This window comes from Rhinichthys klamathensis, unplaced genomic scaffold, assembly GCF_029890125.1.
Source record: "Rhinichthys klamathensis goyatoka isolate OS25496 unplaced genomic scaffold, OSU_Roscu_1.1 h1tg000665l_1, whole genome shotgun sequence".
NCBI classification, from domain to species: domain Eukaryota; kingdom Metazoa; phylum Chordata; class Actinopteri; order Cypriniformes; family Leuciscidae; genus Rhinichthys; species Rhinichthys klamathensis.
The window spans coordinates 658,124-674,025 of record NW_026607104.1 but is presented as its reverse complement, the minus strand read 5'-3'; the positions used below and the strand labels follow the sequence as shown (position 1 = coordinate 674,025).

Here is a 15,902-nt window from a genome sequence, read left to right as displayed (position 1 = left end):
TAATAATTTATTTACAAATACTGTTTAGAATATTTTGATATTTTAGTTGTTATGAAATATAAATAGTTTAAGGTTTTTGCGATAAGGTAAAATGGTAAAATAGCAAAGGGATGTCTGATTCTCGAATGAATGACTCTTTTGAGTCGGCTCTTTTAAATGAAAAGAGTACCGGTATGAATCATTTGAGCAGATTGAACAATGATTCACACTGATTAATTTGGAGCAGTTCCTCACTCTACGGGCTACTGGATTCAAACATTTTAATGCCAAGGACCTCATATGCGAATCCCCTTAAGAGGGATTCTTTAAAAATAAACAAATAAATAAATAAATAAACAAATACTGCAATGAGTGTAAAATATGTTAATATTTCGGACTGTTATATTTTCGATTTACTACGTAAATCACGATGGTGGGTATATATATATATATATACATATTTTTTTTTTACAGTCTATGATATATTTATATATATATATATATATATGGACTATTTTAGCTCGAGCCACTGCTGCGGAGTAGCACATTACCTGCGTGACTCGTCATAGACATAAACAGAGAGAAGTAGCTCCAGCTACAGTGTTCTTCCGCAGTGTTCACCCAAAAATGTGTAATCATTTACTCACCACAGTTGTTCCAAACAAACCTGTATGAATTTCTTTTTTCTGTTGATCTAAAAATAAGATATTTTGAAGAATGTTGGTAATCAGACAGTTAAAGGTAGCCATTGACTTTCATTGTAGGATTAAAATATATACTAACTATGGAAGTCAATGGCTACCGTCCAGTTACCAACATTTTTAAAAAAATATCTTCTTTTGTGTTTAACAGAAGAAATAAAAAACATACAGGTTTTGAACAACATGCGGTCGAGCCAAAAGTTACATAGTGTACCATTAATATCTTTATTTATTATTAACAGCCTGCACCTGTCCAATAAAAAAAAAAGCCGTAAACACATTTAATTAATTTGGTATTAAAATTGCTATTTAAAACATGAATGCAATTTTGTTTCTTAATCAACTGTAAACATTCAAATTTATTGTAAAAAAAGATTGATTTAGAAAAAAATCAACATAAGAATTCAGCCAAAACTCTGCCAACATGACATCACATGACATGAAATAAGAATCATATATAAATAATGTACGTGCATTTATAAAATCATAATTATGGAGAAAGAAAAAAGGATGCTGCAGCAAAAACACAATCGCTCTCTGGAGCACGAGCGCCATCTGCTGGTAGAGTTGTGCATATCTGAATTTTATATATATATATATATATATATATATATATATATATATATATATATATTATTCATTTAAATGCCAGTCAATGCATATCTGAACTCTAAAATATGGGCTAGGGGAGTAAGAGTGACGATACACAAAAAAAAAAAAAAAAAACATGAATTCATTATTAGCCACTTAGTTGATGATACAGCACTTTACGTCCTATTTGAAGTGTTTAGTAACGTGGTAACAGTAAAGAGGTGTTGAACTGCAGTATTACATGATGTGCATTTATCACACACTGTGTCTGTGTGGATTTGCTGTATTTACAGACGCCAGCGGTCGCGTTCTGCTGTCGCTGAAACGCGGTTTGTCCCTCTGCAGGCGCCGTTGGCAGCTGATATGCAGGTGAAAGGTCAGTCCAGTGCAGCAGATAGGATGGATGTCAACCAGGCAAAACAAGAGCATCTGCTCGCATTAAAAGGTATTGCGGGGTTTAACCTTTTCTTACTCTAGTAGCGAAAGAGCAGCTGAATGCCTGAACAATGTTGCGTGCTTACTTATATCCATTCATTCATAAACCCCGCTGTAGCTGAAGCGATCGCCCTGCTAGCGTTAGCTACATGCTAACCACTTCTGCTGAGCACAGGATGGGTTGAGTCTCAAATCTACTTCTGCTCACTAGGTTTGAGCCCTGGTACATGTTTACTAGTGTAAGAGTCACATACTGTAAGAATATGTGTCTGTGTCTAGCAGTTTTCTGCTGCTGTATAGTAAACAAGTGATTGCTGCTGTTTTGTGGCATCATCAGACACAGATTTCTGGCTTTCATTGATTCTAGTATTGACATTGAGTCTAGTTAACGTATAGAAAAGCTCTCCGAAGTGATGCTTTATTAGTCTTCTACATAATCTCTTCAGGGTTTAATGTCAAATCAACCTATATCTCTCATATACGTACTATGTGTCTTGGCATTATTTTCAGACTGACAAAACGAATTAAGAACAATAAATTAAGTAATTCCCCATAGTCATTTTCAAGTTTGTTCTTTTGGTGTGTTTGGTAGGGAAAGTGTAATTAAACTCAGTAAATAATTAGTCAACCTGATTACCTTTTTATTTCGGTTGGCAAAAGAAGAAATTGCTCTGTATTTCATGTTTTACTTTTTTCTCCATTAATTTCCTATGTTGGTCATTTTTGAATGCTAAGATCAAAAGTGTGTCTATTTAGCCTTTTCTAATTGTGTGTGTGTGTGTGTTCATACATCAAGTGCCACAAAAGTCCACAAGTTTTCAAACTATTCTGATGAAGTAAAAAATGTTTTAAAAAAATTCGGTCTAATTTACCGATATGGAAGCTTGTTCCACCATGGAATAAAACATCTTAGAGCTGCACAATTAATCGAATTTGTAATCGCGATTACAATTATGTATGCCACAATTATGTAATCGTTCAAAGGCACAATTACAAAAAGTCCACTTACATTATTCTGTGTGCTTAATGTGTTTTTTTTTTTCAGCTTATCTTAAGGGTTTTTTCCCAATTGTTTTAATTTTAATTAGTGTAACATTATAATTATAATTAGCATTAAACCATAGAAAAGCATTGAAAGTTTTTCAGGAGGACTTTTTGAGCTGGTTTATTTTGATATAACAATATGGCATGCAGTCGCTTCAAACAATGGCATAAAGCTGTTCAAAACATCATTCAATGTAAATTGTGATAATCGTAATTAATAATCGCAATTATAATTTCAAGGCAATAATCGACAATTATGATTTTTGTCATAATCGTGCAGCCCTAAAACATTTAAAACTTAATTGTGACTTTTCTAATGATTCTTATTTTTTTTCTTGCAATTGCAAGTTTACATCGCGAAATTCATACTTTTTTTCCTCAAAATTGCGTGATATAAAGTCGCAATTGGGTGTTATAAAGTCAGAATTATATCATGTGAGATATAAACTCGCAATTCTAAGAAAAGAATTAGAGAATTATGCGACCACTGAATGATTCTCCATTGCTGTCCTGTGTTACACTTAGATAAATACAGGTTAAATATACTTAGTTGTGATCATGAAATAATTTCACAATGCTAATTAAGTGAAATTTTAATAATCATCATTTGGTGCTGTATGACAGGGATGTGAATTCAGGGCATACGTGGAATAAGACATCTAACTAACTACATATGTTATTAACCTTATATTGTAAATATCACTTTATGGCTATGTTGGTCTTTGGATCAACTGAGCTTTTAAAGTTACACAAGAAACTAACATGGTGATGAACTGCATGGTACATTCGTGTCTACACATAAGTTGTTACTGTCTGTTACTCTGGTCAACCTTAAATAAAAGCAACTAGAGCCTCCAAGAGTTATCATGTGTGTTTGATACTGAAATATTGTAACAATTTCATGTAATGTTTCTCCCTGCAGTGATGCGGCTGACCAAACCTACGCTTTTCACAAACATGCCGGTGACGTGCGAGGACCGAGATCTTCCAGGTACAGTCCAATGACACTCGATGAACCGTGATTCGATCACTGATCAGGAAACTTTTGAAGAATACACACATTTTGTGAAATCAGATACTGATTCATTGGGAAAGAAATGAATTTCATAATTCATAAATTAATTATTATTAATTGTCTAAAGCAGATGTACCCAGCTCGACTGGAGTTTCCCTCAAAGTAAAAGCTCAAGGGTTTATCTCTTGCAATTGTAGAAATTAGGACAAAAGTATTGTAATTATATTCTAATTGTACCAGCGTGAATGCTATATAGTCTGAGACACTAAATCACATCTATAAAGAGGTTTGAGTCCCTTTAAAGTTCGGCTGCACATCAATTCATCAACTTCTTTCTTGGTTCAATTTGAACACTGAACATCTGTTGGAGCTCTTCATTTTGAACTCTTAAAGTGCATCAGATTGATGAATTTAACTTTAAAATGTACAAAATTTGACACCTAGAGGGACCGAGGTCCTCACTAGATCCTGTGGAAAACACTGTAAATACACGGAAACATTTGTTGTTGTAACGCAGCACATGAAACCACTGCTGAGTCCGGTGTAGAGTTTCTCTGAGAGCTATTATCAGCAGCTCCGTCTCTGCGAGGCCTGGTATAATGCTTCTGCAGGTGCCCAGCTCTGAAACGCGATCGCCAGCTCCAGGAACGCATGTCACGATGACACTTCTGAGTAGCACTTCTATAAATAAAAGCGGCTGAAATATGTTCCCCTATAAAACTGCATGAATGAGATTGTAATGTTGAGAAGATAAAGTGAATGGAGTTCATCAGACCCCACCTCGCGTTATGCTCCTAATTTGTATAAATAGTCAGCCGAATCATGGCTTGCAGATAGTTTTGTTTGGTTATTGTTATTCATAATTTGATGACTCGTATATCATTGTGATATTTTGCCATACATCATGTCATGGGCTGTGACCAGCATGTGTGGCCTTCTGAAAAGTCTTGACTATACATAAATAAGGCACAAATAAAAAGCTGTGTTGATTTAGATGTCTATGGGGGACTAGACTGTCAGTCAAGAGGGTTTACAGCTCTGCATATCACATGTCTGCAGGTGATTTGTTTATACGACTCATGAAAGACGATCCGTCTACCGTGAAGGGGGCAGAAACACTAATCCTCGGGGAAATGCTCACGCTGCCTCAGAATTTTGGGTAATGTATAGATTTAATGACCTCAAATTGTATGATTTATTAATGAGTCCATGGCACTTTCCACAAACACGGTACACTCCGGTATCGAATGACTTTTTAAAAGATTTAAAGGCAAAAATCACATCTATGTATGTGTGTATATATATATATATATATATATATATATATATATATATATATATATATATATATATATCAATATATATCATTATTGATATCTATCTATCTATCTATCTATCTACACACACTCGCCAGCCACTTTATTATTTTCACCTAATAACCCTTCTCATAACCTAGTTTTAAACTCATCAAATATCTATAATCCCATCCTAAATCACTGGTAATTTTTAAATTTCTGAGCAATTTTTTTTTTTTTGTTTAAAAAAAAAAAAAACTCCATATAGGCATGTATTTTTGTAACATTACAAAATGCAAATGTCTCATAAACAGAATAGAAAATAAATCTAGTATTGCGTTTGTCCTCCTCCTGAGGTGAAAGATAAAGAATCTGCGTTTCTTCTCTGTGTCCTATAAGTGGAAAGTGCCACATGCCCATTTGAATCCCAAAACGTTCCAGTGATGCGAAAAATGCATTCTCACCATTTCCCATACAGAAATATTTTCCTCGGCGAGACCTTCTCCAGTTACATCAGCGTGCACAACGACAGCAGTCAAGTGGTCAAAGACATCCTCGTAAAGGTACCGGCTCACGTGAAGAACAAAAGCCTGATGTAGTTGTGCCGGTTTTGGTGTCTCGCTACTATCCCACGATTGTCTCTGTTCGCAGGCAGACCTGCAGACGAGCTCCCAGAGGTTAAATCTGTCTGCTTCAAACTCTGCCGTTTCAGAGCTCAAGCCAGAGTCCTGCATCGATGATGTCATCCATCACGAAGTCAAGGAGATCGGGACACACATGTGCGTAGCTTCTGACAGACTCCACACACTCCTGGTCATTTACTGCTGGGTAGCGTACATATAATCATATCAAACAATGAATCGAATGGAGGAGTACTCCACAATCTAATGTTGTTAACAAAAAAGTTAAACGATTATACAAATTGTTTTCGGGAATTTAAATAAAGCTGAAATGAAATCAAATATACGGAGCCCCCCTAGTCCCACTTTGTCAAAAAAAATTATTATAACTATCTCGTGGCCTCAAGATAAGTAACTTGTGGCCTCAAGATAAGTAACTCGTGGCCTCAAGATAGTATCTTGAGGCCACGAGTTACTATGTTGAGGCCACGAGTTACTATCTTGAGGCCACGAGTTACTTATCTTGAGGCCACGAGTTACTTATCTTGAGGCCACGAGTTACTTATCTTGAGGCCACGAGTTACTATCTTGAGGCCACGAGTTACTATCTTGAGGCCACGAGTTACTTATCTTGAGGCCCCGAGTTACTTATCTTGAGGCCCCGAGTTACTATGTTGAGGCCACGAGTTACTATCTTGAGGCCACGAGTTACTTATCTTGAGGCCACGAGTTACTTATCTTGAGGCCACGAGTTACTTATCTTGAGGCCACGAGTTACTATCTTGAGGCCACGAGTTACTTATCTTGAGGCCACGAGTTACTTATCTTGAGGCCACGAGTTACTTATCTTGAGGCCACGAGTTACTTATCTTGAGGCCACGAGTTACTTATCTTGAGGCCACGAGTTACTTATCTTGAGGCCACGAGTTACTATCTTGAGGCCACGAGTTACTATCTTGAGGCCACGAGTTACTATCTCGAGGCCACGAGTTACTTATCTTGAGGCCACGAGTTACTATCTTGAGGCCACGAGTTACTATCTTGAGGCGACGAGTTACTATCTTGAGGCGACGAGTTACTATCTTGAGGCCACGAGTTACTATCTTGAGGCCACGAGTTACTTATCTTGAGGCCACGAGATACTATCTTGAGGCCACGAGTTACTATCTTGAGGCCACGAGTTACTTATCTTGAGGCCACGAGTTACTATCTTGAGGCCACGAGTTACTATCTTGAGGCCACGAGATACTATCTTGAGGCCACGAGTTACTATCTTGAGGCCACGAGTTACTTATCTTGAGGCCACGAGATACTATCTTGAGGCCACGAGTTACTATCTTGAGGCCACGAGATACTATCTTGAGGCCACGAGTTACTTATCTTGAGGCCACGAGTTACTATCTTGAGGCCACGAGTTACTATCTTGAGGCCACGAGTTACTATCTTGAGGCCACGAGTTACTATCTTGAGGCCACGAGTTACTATCTTGAGGCCACGAGTTACTATCTTGAGGCCACGAGTTACTATCTTGAGGCCACGAGTTACTTATCTTAAGGCCACGAGATACTATCTTGAGGCCACGAGTTACTATCTTGAGGCCACGAGTTACTATCTTGAGGCCACGAGTTACTATCTTGAGGCCACGAGTTACTATCTTGAGGCCACGAGTTACTTATCTTGAGGCCACGAGATAGTTATAATAATTTTTTTTGACAAAGTGGGACTAGGGGGGCTCCGTACAAATATAAATATTACTTGAAAAACTTAAACTTTAAAAAATATAAAAAACAAACAAAAAACAACTGAAATGGAAAATTTGAAATATTTTCTTGGCGGCTCACTGAAGTAAATAAGTTGAAGGACTAAAATCACTAAAATTAAAACTGAAATAAAAATCTGAATGGAAATATAAAAATTTCAAATATTCATAACAAAATTACTATAACTTAAACGAAAATTAAAATGTAAAATAAAAAAAAGATATTCAAAATTAATAAATACTACAATAATATCAATAAAATGGTTTATCGCAGCTAACAAAAGTTTGTTTGTATATATGTATAAATACATGCATATATTATAGTGTGTATATATATATATATATATTTATGTATGTATGTGTGTGTGTATATAAACATACACATATATATATATACACATTCACATTTATATATATATATATATATATATATATATACGCGCACATATACATACTGTATGTGCATGTTTGTACTGTGTGTGTATATCTATGTGTATATATATATATATATATATATATATATATATATATATATACATACACACATATATATTATATAAACCCCAACTTTTTTTAGATGCGATTTAATCGATTTGACAACACAAAAAAAAAAAACTAAATTACCACTGCCACAAATCCACATTCAGTTCTGACCACACCCATTTTTCACAATCCAATTAACTTCATTGGGTAAATTCAAGTCCCGCCCCAATATTTTTGGGTTTGATATCCTCTAAATTACTCAAATTACTGGGGTAAAATTGGCTGCAAATGCTGTTGCATGTTCACTGTTGCTACCATAAATAGATCAAATCCATCAAGAATAAGAGATGTATACGGCGCGCTGTTGTCCTCACCATGTGTGTGTCTGATCGTCTGCTTCCAGCTTGGTCTGTGCTGTCAGTTACACCACTCAGACTGGAGAGAAGCTGTACTTTAGAAAGTTCTTCAAATTTCAGGTGAGCTCATTTTCTTCCTGCTCTGTGATTGGATGCCAGCTCTACGCAAACCATTTTGCACAGAGCCGAGACTTTTAATTTACACTACAGCTTGACATTTGAACTCGTGCTGCTGTACACATCCTGAAAACAGTCAGCAGAGTCGAAGAACTGAAGCTGGGTCATTGGAAGAAGCAGTCTTGAGTTGTGTGATAAATTCAATTTGACATGGATTCTGTTGAAGTAGAATCAAACTGCAGCTCAAACTTCAGTTTTAACTCTATTTTGAACCAGGTTCTCAAGCCTCTAGATGTAAAGACCAAATTCTACAACGCTGAGGTAAGTTTACATTTACCAGTTTGAGCTCTTGTGTGTTTTTGACCCCTAATATTTAGAGAATATATCCGAGAGCAAATGACTCGCTTGTAGTCTGTAGTGTTTTCCATGGTCATACTGTTTATCTTCCTCTCTGCACTGCCTCGCAGCTTTTGAAATAATTTATAGTGAGGCTATGCTTTTTAAGATCCCATTTTTTTCATTTGATGTAAGTAGTGTGTGTGTGTTTCATTCATAATTCACTGTTTTGTTCACGTTTATGCTGCCTCAAGAAGAAAACTGACATTGTCATTTTCTGGTGCATGTAACCTTCACTTCTCTAATGTTTATTTTTGTGTTTTATTCCTCCATTAGAGTGACCTCAGTTCCGTGGTAATTGTTATTCTTTCTCATTGCAACTTTATTTTCAGCATAACCTGTTTCTTTTCTTCTTCTGAGCCTTTGAAACAAGCAAGGGGAAAACATATGAAAAGTATTTTTATATTCAGATAACAGGACAGTACTGAGATGGAAAATAGGAGATTATGTTGAGAAATCCAGACCTGTGCTATTAGTAAAAGTTATTTTTCTAATTCATAATGTTTTGCCATTTTTTTGCCAAAAATTAGTTGAACGACACCAAGTTACTGTATTATCTGTTGGCAAGATTTTAGAAAGGCTACGTTACCCACAGCACTGGCCTAAAGAAGGCCTGGATAGCTTTTTGGCTATTGGTTATTACTGAGCATAACCTGAGAAACCAGGCGTTAGCCAAAATGGAAAATTGTTTCAAAAGGTAGAGCAGATGGATGGATAGATAGATGAATAGATGTATGTATGGATAGATTGACAGATAGATGGATGGACGGATAGATGGATAGATCAATGGATGTATGGATAGATGGACGGGCAGATAGATAGATGATAGATGGATGGATAATGGACATGGATGATGGATGGATGGATGGATAGATTGATGGATGGATAATGGACATGGATGGAAGATGGATGGATGGATGCATGGATGGATGGATAATGGACATGGATGGATGGATGGATGGATGGATAATGGACATGGATGGATGATAGATGGATGGATGATGGACATGGATGGATGATGGATGGATAATGGATATAGATGGATGGATGATGGACATGGATGGATGATGGATGGATAATGGATATAGATGGATGGTTGATGGACATGGATGGATGATGGATGGATAATGGATATAGATGGATGGATAATGGACATGGATGGATGGATGGATGGATAATGGACATGGATGGATGATAGATGGATGGATGATGGACATGGATGGATGATGGATGGATAATGGATATAGATGGATGGATGATGGACATGGATGGATGATGGATGGATAATGGATATAGATGGATGGATGATGGACATAGATGGAGATGGATTGCTAGATGGATGGATATAGATGGATGTATGGATGGATAGATAGATGGACGGGCGGATAGATGGATATTATAGGTGGATGGATATGGATGGATTGATGAATAGATAGATATACTGTAGATGGATGGACATAGATGGATTGATTGATAGATAGATGGATATAGAAGGATTGATTGATAGATGGATGTAGATGAATATAGATTGATTCAAAGATGGATATAGATGGATTGATGAATAGATAGATATAGATGGATGGATATAGATAGAAAGATATAGATGGATGGATAGATGGATGCAGAAACAACATTTAATTTTACAGTGTTTATTGTTATAAATGAAATCAATGATATTTGAAAATAGAAAATGTCCTTAAATTTTCAATTTAACAAAAAAGTTATTATTTTTTTAATTGGCAATCCACATAATCTAATTATAATAATAATAAAGAAATATGTAAATCAAAAATTAGATGGGCTAAATCTTTTTGTTCTGTTTTCCTTGGCTTGTTTCCTCTCAGTGCTTTTGCTCCACCGCTCGCTCCTCTCTCCAGCGCCGCACCGCATCAACACTCACTCTCTCCTAACCCTCATCTAATGATCTCTTATACCAGTGGATGCTTTCTCTGACAGGTTTAAATCACTTGAGTTTTGAAATTCCAAAAAACCACACGTTAACAGTTTTATATCACATTAGTATCAATAATAATGGTGTGATGAGTTAAAAGACTTCTTAAGAGTGACATGATATAGTCTAATTTCAAATGCATATTTGCCAAACTGTGATTTCTGGGCTATTGAGTGAATCCGGCTTGGCATGGGTTCTTCGCTTCATGCTGTACCAATAACAACACTTCTGTCAAACGGTGCTGTTGATCCACAGGCATGAACTAACCTCCAACTCAAAATAACACTAATGGGCAAACAGCTGCTTGATATGCCTCTCTGAAAGAGTTCAGTGAATTCCACTCAAACTTGTCTGAAGAAGAACTTGATTTGATGGGCCACATTCACAGACCTTTAAACAACCATGATTCAATTCAGTGCCATTCAGAACCGAAGAGGTAGTCCTGTTTATTACTGTATTGTAATTCATTCGTATGCATGTAAAGCCCTTCAAATGAAGTATCCCTCCAGGATAAAGTGTATACAATATTGATTTATATCCGTACAGTACAATACTGCATGAAATCTGACTGGGCTGAGTAAAGGCCAGCTATGATCGCAGTTTCCATTGAACTCTATTGGTAACTTGCGACCATAGTTGGGTTTGGGAAACGCACCCCAGGTTTGATGTTTGACCTTTGACCCTACAGACGGATGAGGTGTTCCTAGAGGCACAGATCCAGAACATCACCACGTCCCCGATGTTCATGGAGAAAGTGTCTCTGGAACCTTCTATGATGTACAACGTGACCGAGCTCAACGCCGTGTCCTCTGCGGACGAGAGGTAAGACTCGATGTTAATGTTGACATGAGTTTGTGTTCTACACTGCCAGTCAAACGCTTTAGATAAGTGTATATATATATATATATTTTTAAAGAAATTAAAACTTTTATTCTGTAAGGAATCGGGATGCATCAAAAAAGTGATCGTAATATTTCAACTTGAACTTTCTATTCACCAAAAAAAATCTAAGTTACCTCAAAATATGAAGCAGCACAACTGTTTTCAACATTAATAATAATCAGAAATGTTTCTTGAGCATCAAATAATCATATTAGAGTGATTTCTGAAGGATCATGTGACACTGAAGCCTAGAGTAATGATGCTGAAAATACAGCTTTGATCACAGGAATAAATTACATTTTAACAGTATATTTGCATAGACCAGTTTTTTTTTTTATTAATAATTATATTGCACAATATTACAGTTTTTACTGTATTTTTGATCAAATAAATTGGTGAACATGAGACTTCTTTCAGAAACATTACCAGTTTTACTCAAGCCAAGCATTTGAACAGCAGTGTAGGATTATAAAAGAATGTATTGGGTTCAAAAAAATTGTTTTAATTTGTGACATGCTGTAGATTGGCACAGAAAATAATGTTGACTTGTATGATGTTGACATTTTGTAAAAGCAAATAAAAATCATATTTACAGTATTTGCGCTTACAATGCAAGTCTATGGGGCGAAATATTGCAATGTTAAAATGCGTTGTGTTTCGAACACTTGAGACTAGTGTGACAAAACGACATCCAATCTTTCAACTCTCGCTATTCCAAAAATACAAACTACTCAAATCTGCTTTTAAACCCTGAAACGTCTTGCCTCATAGACTTCTACTGTAAGTGCATCACTGTAAAGGAGACGAGTGTTACTCACCCTCAAGTTGTTTCAAACCTGTATGAGTTTCTTTCCTCTGTTGAACACAAAAGAAGATATTTTGAAGAATGTGGGTGACCAAACAGCTGATGGACCCCATTGACTTCCATAGTAGGAAAAAATTATAATATGCAAGTCAATGGGGTCCAAAAACTGTTTGCTTACTGACATTCTTCAAAATATCTTCTTTTGTGTTCAACAGAGGAAAGAAACTCATACAGGTTTGAAACAACTTGAGGGTGAGTAAATGATGACGTAACTTTAAGTCAATTTCCTTGAAGCTGTACTGAAACCAGAAGACTCCTGTTAATAGTTGAAACTGTAATGTTCTTTTGTGCAACCTTGTAAAGTTAAAGTGTGGTCACATGAGCAAAATGTGGGCTTAATTTCGTGGAAAGAAGAGCAGCTCTCCGTTGGTCAACAAAGGGAATTCATGCGACCAACTTAACCCAAAATACCCAATCGAGTTCACTTCCTATTGAAATGACATTAGCTAAACAGCTGTAAATGGTACAGCTACAGACTTGTTGACATTATTGAACTTGTGCGCAACTTTTTCTTGGATTTCTGCAGCGAGTCGACGTTCGGGAAGATGTCGTATCTGCAGCCCTTGGACACGAGGCAGTATTTGTACTGTTTGAAGCCCAAGCCAGAGTTTGCGGAGAAGGCCGGGGTCATCAAGGGGGTGACGGTAATCGGCAAACTAGACATTGTGTGGAAAACCAACCTCGGGGAGAGAGGACGCCTACAGACCAGCCAGCTACAGAGAATGGTACATCAGAGTAGAAAACTAAAGAATCGCTCAGTCGCTATAGTTAATCCAATGGACTACAACCCAAATTGTCCACAGTATGTTACACAGAACGCAGCTCATTCAGGCCTTCTCTTCTAGGCTCCTGGTTACGGTGATGTTAGGCTTTCCCTCGAGTTCATCCCGGACACGGTCGACCTCGAGGAGCCCTTCGACATCACCTGTAAAATCACCAACTGCAGGTCAGAGCACGGCCGAGAGCCTGTCAGCTTACAGATCAACTCTGTGGGTTTTAACCGCTGGTGTTCCTGTTGTCAGTGAGAGGACCATGGATCTGGTTCTGGAGATGTGCAACACGCGCTCCGTCCACTGGTGTGGGGTGTCCGGCAGACAGCTGGGTAAACTCAGCCCCAGCGCCTCGCTGTCCATTCCTCTCAGGCTCCTGTCGTCCGTCCAGGGCTTACAGGTACACTCCGTGGGCTTTTACTGTGTTTTGATTTTCGACTTTGCCGAGTCGGGCAAAGTTTGCTACTTGAATTCAGATTCAGTTTAGCGATATTTAGTCATTTGGCATGTAATGCAAAGGCGCCAATCATAACAGTAATTTACAGATAGGCTTGTCTCAACCCTCGGGTGCTCTTCGCGTGTCGGTCAGAAATGAAATGTACTATTTTAGTTTGATAATGTTTTTTATTGAATATTTTGTATTTGTAGGGGATTTTTTTAATACTAAATTCTATTTGCGCTGTATTTATAATCCATTTATTCACTTTTTGAGCATAGACCTGAAAATTACATTTCCAACTTAAACTGTCGTACATCTTGAATGCTTTAGAGCGCAGACTTAAAGGGATACTCCACTTTTTTTGGAAATAGGCTCATTTTACAACTCCCCCAGAGTTAAACTGTTGAGTTTTACCGTTTTTGAATCCATTCAGCCGATCTCCGGTTCTGGCGGTACCACTTTTAGCATAGCTTAGCATACATCATTGAAGTGGACAAGACCATTAGCATTTCTAAAAGAAAATGACCAAAGAGTTTCGATATTTTTCCTATTTAAAACTTGACTCTTCTGTAGTTACATCGTGCACTAAGACCGACGGAAAATGTAAAGTTGCGATTTTCTAGGCTGATATGGCTAGGAACTATACTCTCATTCCTGCGTAATAATCAAGAAACTTCACTGCCGTACCATGAGAGCAGCAGGCGTAATGATATGACGCAGCGCCTGAAAATAGGCCACCTTCCGTCAACACAACGGAACTATTTTCAGGCGCTGCGTCATATCGAATATCGAAACTCTTTGGTCATTTTTTTTTTTTAGAAATGCTAATGGTCTTGTCCACTTCAATGATGTATGCTAAGCTATGCTAAAAGTGGTATCGCCAGAACCGGAGATCGGCTGAATGGATTCAAAAACGGTAAAACTCAACAGTTTAACTCTGGGGGAGTTGTAAAATGAGCCTATTTCCAAAAAAAAGTGGAGTATCCCTTTAAGTTTGATCTATTTTCAAAGACGACACTTGGCAGATTATTGCTGAAGTGAAAAACGTTTTAAAAAGTGAACTTAAAAAAAGCAACAGAATTTTACGTGCATTGCTATGAAAAATGCACAAAAATACTATTTGCAATTTTGATATGAAATATATATTTTCAAAATCACGTTTTACTCTAAAACTGCAAGAAGATCAAAGCCAAATATCTAAACAAGTTGTGCTCCAAATTTGACATTGATATCTCAGAAAAAAGAGCTTTCAGTGAGATTGTTTCGTAAAAAATTTAAAAGTAAAAAAAAAAATGACCGAAGAGCACCAGAGGTACAGTAGCAAAAATGAAATGAATTATGATGTAGGGTCCATGACACATCTATGTCATTTTTGTTTTATTTTAGAGCATATCAGGACTGAGGCTAACGGATACTTTCCTGAAAAGAACGTATGAATATGATGACATCGCACAGGTCTGTGTGGTGTGTCCTTACACGAGTCCAGAGAGCTGAACCCTTGTGGCATTCTGCACTGTCTGTGTCAATGGACCAACTTCCCATCTGTTCTGCACCTATTAATATAACACCTTTTGCTCTTTACCTTTAAGCTTGTTGTTTTAAAATGTCATTTTTAAAGCCCTTAATCATGATTTTACCTGTCAATGTAAATAAAATGTAAATTAAAAATCAGCTAATGCAGTGAGTTAAAACATTTATAAGGTTTGCTATACAAAAGTGTGTTGTTCTGGTGGGTGATAAGCAAATATCATAATGTTTTGCCGCAAAGGACGCTGATATCGACAGAATGATTTCAAGACACATTTATTAACATTGTTTTTTTGACAAAACATTATACCGCTCTGTGTTTTATAAGCATATTACATAGGCTTCAATCACTCATCTGACTGTAAATATCAGATTATGGAGCATGCAAAAGAAAATCGCAAATGCTGAGATCATGAATATGCTTATTTAGCAACATTTTGTTGTCATTACCAGTGAATAAAATGACTAGACGAACAGATCTGGTGAAGCAGCTGATATAGTGATTACCACACACAAATGTCTCTTGTTCCTAAAACGAACAGAATATGTTGTACAAAATAATCAGAATGCGTTAAAGGGTTAGTTCACCCTAAAATGACAACCGTCATCATTTACTCACCCTCGTGTCTTTCCAAACAATGAGTGAATTGTCATTTTGGCTGTGAACTATTCTTATA

At 36.9% G+C, this 15,902-nt stretch overlaps 1 protein-coding gene across 2 annotated transcripts; it reads left to right on the top strand.

Moving 5' to 3' along the window:
* Positions 1-1,571: 1,571 nt before the first annotated feature.
* On the top strand, positions 1,572-15,699 carry trappc13 (trafficking protein particle complex subunit 13). 2 transcript variants are annotated; one of them, XM_056241695.1, is made up of 13 exons: positions 1,572-1,716; positions 3,673-3,741; positions 4,825-4,924; positions 5,539-5,623; positions 5,712-5,839; positions 8,326-8,398; positions 8,672-8,716; positions 9,068-9,085; positions 11,431-11,564; positions 13,016-13,214; positions 13,335-13,435; positions 13,512-13,659; positions 15,085-15,699. In XM_056241695.1, exons 1-13 carry the CDS (start codon positions 1,635-1,637, stop codon positions 15,190-15,192), a joined length of 1,290 nt encoding a protein of 429 aa, XP_056097670.1. In that variant the 5' UTR covers positions 1,572-1,634; the 3' UTR covers positions 15,193-15,699. The 2 variants fall into 2 exon arrangements, with proteins under 2 accessions (XP_056097670.1, XP_056097671.1); XM_056241696.1 differs by lacking the exon at positions 9,068-9,085.
* The last annotated feature ends 203 nt before the right edge of the window (positions 15,700-15,902 follow it).

Bases quoted from the DNA above. Each gene is read 5' to 3' on its own strand.
- trappc13 (XM_056241695.1), top strand. From the start codon at position 1,635: ATGCAGGTGAAAGGTCAGTCCAGTGCAGCAGATAGGATGGATGTCAAC. The intron at 4,925-5,538 runs GTAATGTATAGA...TTTCCCATACAG, and splicing joins ACGCTGCCTCAGAATTTTGG to AAATATTTTCCTCGGCGAGA. The intron at 5,624-5,711 runs GTACCGGCTCAC...CTCTGTTCGCAG, and splicing joins TCAAAGACATCCTCGTAAAG to GCAGACCTGCAGACGAGCTC.